Source organism: Mesoplodon bidens (genome assembly GCF_964165515.1).
Source record: "Mesoplodon bidens genome assembly, chromosome: Y".
NCBI classification, from domain to species: Eukaryota; Metazoa; Chordata; class Mammalia; order Artiodactyla; family Ziphiidae; genus Mesoplodon; species Mesoplodon bidens.
Window position 1 is genome coordinate 45,807,852 of NC_138180.1, and position 5,070 is coordinate 45,812,921.

The following is a 5,070-nucleotide window of genomic DNA, read 5'->3' on the forward strand; positions in this document are numbered from 1 at the left end:
TGCATCAGAAGTGAAATGAAAGGAGTGAGGCCACCTGTATGTTTCAAGGTAGAAAGGAGGAGCGCATTGTAATCAGTTTCCTTTTTACATATTTTAGACCTGGCTAGCAGAGATATGTCTTTTTAATACCATCAGTTACAACTGATATGGGAAAATGCTTTGGGTTAGGCCATTTTTTAGACAATCTCCTATATTTTGGAAATGTCAAAATGGTAAACTAAAACAAAGTGTTTGAGGCTAGAGAAGAAAACAAGCAGCATTATTTTATCATTGTAAACTAAACACAGTGGATATGTATTAGTAAGTTTCTTTTTTCCGGTGGTTTCTTTTTCTCCCCCCCCCCTCCCAGATTAATTAGGAAGCCACTGGAAAGGAGATAGCAGTAAAATCGATCATGTTTAAGGGAATCTATATGGTTTACTTGTTTAAAGTCTTGGAACAATGAAATAACTGAGCATTGATTTGTATCTAACACATTCAAAGAATATTTCATTTCAGTTCTTTAAATCCAGGCCATAATTATTTTACGAATCCAGCAAAACTTAAAAAACAAAAAAAGGAGCAAATAAATAAACAGACCTTAAAGGCATTTGACTCTAAAGTTCCAAAGGAAATTAGCTATTTATAAAATTTGTTAAAACCCATAAATTTAGTATTATTCTATTTAATCTTTTCATTTACTTCATAGTGTCCTTTGATGCACAAATATTTTAACACTGGCTGCTGTGTACTTTATGTATTTTTCTTTTGTTGTTTGTGTCTTATGTATCATTAGGCTTAAAAAACAAAACAAAACAAAAAAAAGCTCACAGACAAACTGCAAAGGAAATGCACACATAAGTGGATTTAGATTAGTAAACTCCAACTGGTTTAAGATTTGTGGGGGAGTTACCCTTTAACTCCATATATTCATATTTTGATGGGAAGGTCCTGATACATTTAGAGGAAATAAATGGAGTAACATCCATGTAATTTTCCTTGTATCCACATCTTAATTTGAAGATGTTCTAATTTTGGGGGCTGGGGGGTGGTGTAGGAGATGGGGGGTGATGAGGAAGAAAATATATAAATTACTAATGTAAAAATTTGTGGGTTTTATTGTGTAAAAACTGTTGAGCTGTGTTTCCATTCACCATAGAAATTAAAATGAGAGCTACACAGGGGCTATTAAACTCATGAGAATAAAGTGCATATCAGTACTACCCCAAGTACAGTTGATTTCACCAGAATAATCTCAGTTATCATTTTCAGTTCTCATCCATTTTTATTCTAATTTGAGAAGGAAGTCTATATGAAATTACTTGAATCTAATATCTCTTGAGCATTTTTATATTCTAGAACAGTAATCCCACCAAAAGAAAAAATGACTTTGTTTGTTTGTTTTGTGAACTTTGTTCTTAGTAAATCCTGTTTGGATTTAATATTGGCAGGGCCATATCACTTCCTACCACTTAGCTTCTGGGTCTGATTGAGGAAATCATAGTTAACTGTTGAGACATAGTCAGGAATGAATAGGAAAGGTGGTAGTCATTTAACACAATAGTGCCTTAAACTTTTCTTTAATGAATATGGGGGATGGGGGTGGTATCCCAGTTGCCCAGGAGTTCAGGGAAGCACGCTTTTACTCTCTGGCATAAAGGCACAATATTGTAAGAACTGTTAAATATTGTACCTGGGCATAGAGAGTGAGTATCAGCCTTGCTTCTGAGATCAAAATGAGGTGAAACACGAAAAATGCACTCAAAGAAACAAACATGATATCATATTACTGAGGTGGGCCATGCCTCTCTCTCTCCATCTCCTTTCCTCCATTCTTGCATGAAAAATCATTACTTTAGAGGCTCTTGCTATTTTGTTTGTTTGTTTGTTTGTTTGTTTTAAAGTGGATTACCAGTTCTCTTTCCTTCTCCAAGCTTGGAGCTATTTTCACTCCTTTTGTTAATTGAAGCATTGAGGAAATATTTCAAGAACCTAATACATGCCAGGCCCTGTTCTAGGAGCTGGAGGTCTAAAAGCACTGAAATCTCTTTTTTTTTAATTTAAATGTTCTTGCCACCCTTCCTCCAAAAGACTCTTCCCCAACCATTTATGTAATTATATTCATACCTGTGAGGTCCTATTTTTCTTCTTTTTCATTGTGGTTAAATATACATAACATTCATTTTAATCATTTAAACGGTACAATTCAGTACTTAAGTACATTCATAATGCTGTGCAACTGTCACCTGTATCTAGTTCCAGAATATTTCATCACTCCAGAAGGAAACCCTGTACCTGGTAACAGTTCCTCCTCATGCCCACTCCCTCTTATTGAGTCCTGGGCAACCATCACTAATTTGGTTCCTGTCTCTGCATTTGTGTCCTCTGGGGATTTCATATAAATGGAAACTTCCAGTATCTGTCCTCTGGTGACTGCCTTTTTTCACAAAGCTTGATGTTTTCAAGGTTCCTCCACATTGCAGAATGTATCTCTCTTTGCTTTTTAATTTCAATTTTGAAATGGTATATAATCTTTTCTCACATGTTAAACAATTTCCAGCTTTACAAAATCTGCTTTTGTGTATGAGTGCAATTTAAACTTCTGATTCTGTAGTAAGATGTTTGTTTCAAATTGGACCAAGTAACAATATTTTACATTTTATTTGGATCTTGAATACTAAACTTTGATGACAGGATACAGATTATGGGATTTATACATGTCTTTTGATTAAGTTAATTTCTGTTTGGAGTTTCTATTATTCATTGTATCAGATGTCTTATTGCTTAAATCACATTTGGTTATGCAGATTTTTTTTGCATGTAAGGCAGGGATCATTTAAGTTTTATTTTCTTAGGAATTTTGGCATCATTCTTTGGCAGTCTTGGTGAGATTTTTTTTAATTTTAATTTTTCATAGGTTATGTCCTGTGCAGCCTATAATTTTTACTCCCATTTTCCAAATACAGTTTTAAAACTTGTGTCGGGGAAGATTTCTCCTATTTTATTACATGCACATATTTAATGAAAACTCCCAATTGTGCCTTAAGTATTTATTTGGAGGAGGTATTCACTTATTTCACTTTGTAAAGTATGACCTTCTAATTTTGTCCTAAGTTTGAAGTAGAATATAAAAGACGACGACGAATTGATAGCTATAATTTAGAAACTTAGATTTCTAAAACATCGTTATTTTTTGTTTTGTTTAGTTTTGATCATCCGTTATGTAAAAGTGCAGTAGAGAATGACAAGTATACTTCTGTATAGCCTACCCTCTCAAATCACCCCCACCCCCACCCCCCGCCAGAACAAAAACCCAGTCCCTTTTAAGTGTTACATTAACACGACGGAACTGCTTGGGTTCCAAGGTCATTTGTTTTTCTTCAATGGAACACTTTTTATATTTAATTTAATTGTTTCTAAGATTGCCTATTAAATAGCTGTTAGTATATATTAGCATTCCGATCATCGTCAGCATAGATAGTAGAATTCCGAGTTACTTGCCACTGGAATACTGATATAGAATTTTCAATTGTACTTTAGGTAGAAGTGAAGAAACAAGGATCATGATTAGCATGAATTCAGTATCCTGTGTGTTCTAATGGCTAACAGGTTCAGGTTGTCTTTAAGCTTTGTGTTTAAGATAACACTCACTTACATTCATAACGATAAAAAATTCGTTAGTATCTCTGTTGCACCTTCAACCTTTGAATTAAGGGGATAATAAAATAGCTTTATAGTGACAAAGTTTGTATTTATTTTAAAGCAGGTGTTAGCACCTTCAGCGGTTTTGATTAGATGTAAACAAAGCAGAAAGCAGAGCGTTACAATCCTACTAAGTAGTTTCCCTTGAGAGTAAGTAGGTTGGTTGGGCGGGCTTTGGCTGAGGGCCGGGGGCGGTATTGAGGGGAGGTGTTGGGGGCGGAGAAGTACATATTTCACTGCAAAAGCTATAGTCAGTCAGTCCCTCGTAGAAATAACCCTTGAATAGCAAGATAATTTTCGTAACGCTTACACCTTCGAATTTTGCTTCCTCACCCTTTTTAAACGGTGCAATCATACGCTTCTGCCATGTTCAGAATTGTGAACGGTGAGGATTACAGCCCAGCGGTACAGCAACGAAATACCCGCGACTTTGGGAAAGCCCCTTCCCTACTGTGGACGGACAACGGTAGCTCAAATGATCGGTGCGAAACTGGAGGAAATGGTAGAGAGAGCGGCCAGGACCGCGTCAAGCGACCCATGAACGCCTTCATTGTGTGGTCTCGTGATCAAAGGCGAAAGGTGGCTCTAGAGAATCCCCAAATGCGAAACTCAGAGATCAGTAAGCGCCTGGGATACGACTGGAAAATGCTTACAGAAGCCGAAAAGCAGCCATTCTTCGAGGAGGCACAGAGACTACGAGCCATGCACCGAGACAAATACCCGGGCTATAAATATCGACCTCGTCGGAAGGCCAAGAGGCCACAGAAATCGCTTCCCGCAGACTCTTCAGTACGGTGCAGCCGAATGCACATAGAGGAGACGTTGTACCCCTTCACATACAAGGACGGTTGTGCCAAGGCCACACGTTCACGAATGGAAAGCCGGTTAAGCCACTCACAGCCCACGAACATAAGCAGCTCACTCCTGCCCCAGGAGCATCGCAGCAGCTGGACAAGCCTGCGCCACAATAGGGTAACACAGGCTACGCAGACCTGCGGACGTCCCCTTTTACTATAGTTCAGAGCCCGAACTTTCTCACGTTTATTTTCGATGCTGATTTCCTTACTCTCGCTATCAAAGGCCCTATTCATCTCAATTTTACTATTACTTCACCTGTGACTTAATTTCAAAATAAGCCACATAAACATGTTTAACATATAAAGAATTAGGACATTACAATATGACTGAACCTTTGTTTATGACTGCTCGAAAGAATACTAACTATTAAGAAAGTATCTTAACAACACTGAAACTGCTTGAGTTCAAAGGCCATCTGTTTTTCCTATTAGTGGAAATATTTTTATATCTAATTTTAGTTGTTCCCGAGATTGGCCATTAGATAGGTATTCGTATATATTAGTAGTCCGGTGATCGTCAGCATAGACAATA

At 37.2% G+C, this 5,070-nt stretch overlaps 1 protein-coding gene across 1 annotated transcript; it reads left to right on the top strand.

The window, feature by feature from the left end:
- Positions 1-4,047: 4,047 nt before the first annotated feature.
- Positions 4,048-4,652, top strand: LOC308609703 (sex-determining region Y protein-like; the record flags this gene model as incomplete). The annotated part of the gene is given in 2 exon segments (XM_081223422.1): positions 4,048-4,432; positions 4,435-4,652. Coding segments are annotated over 2 exon segments (603 nt in total).
- Positions 4,653-5,070: the final 418 nt, after the last annotated feature.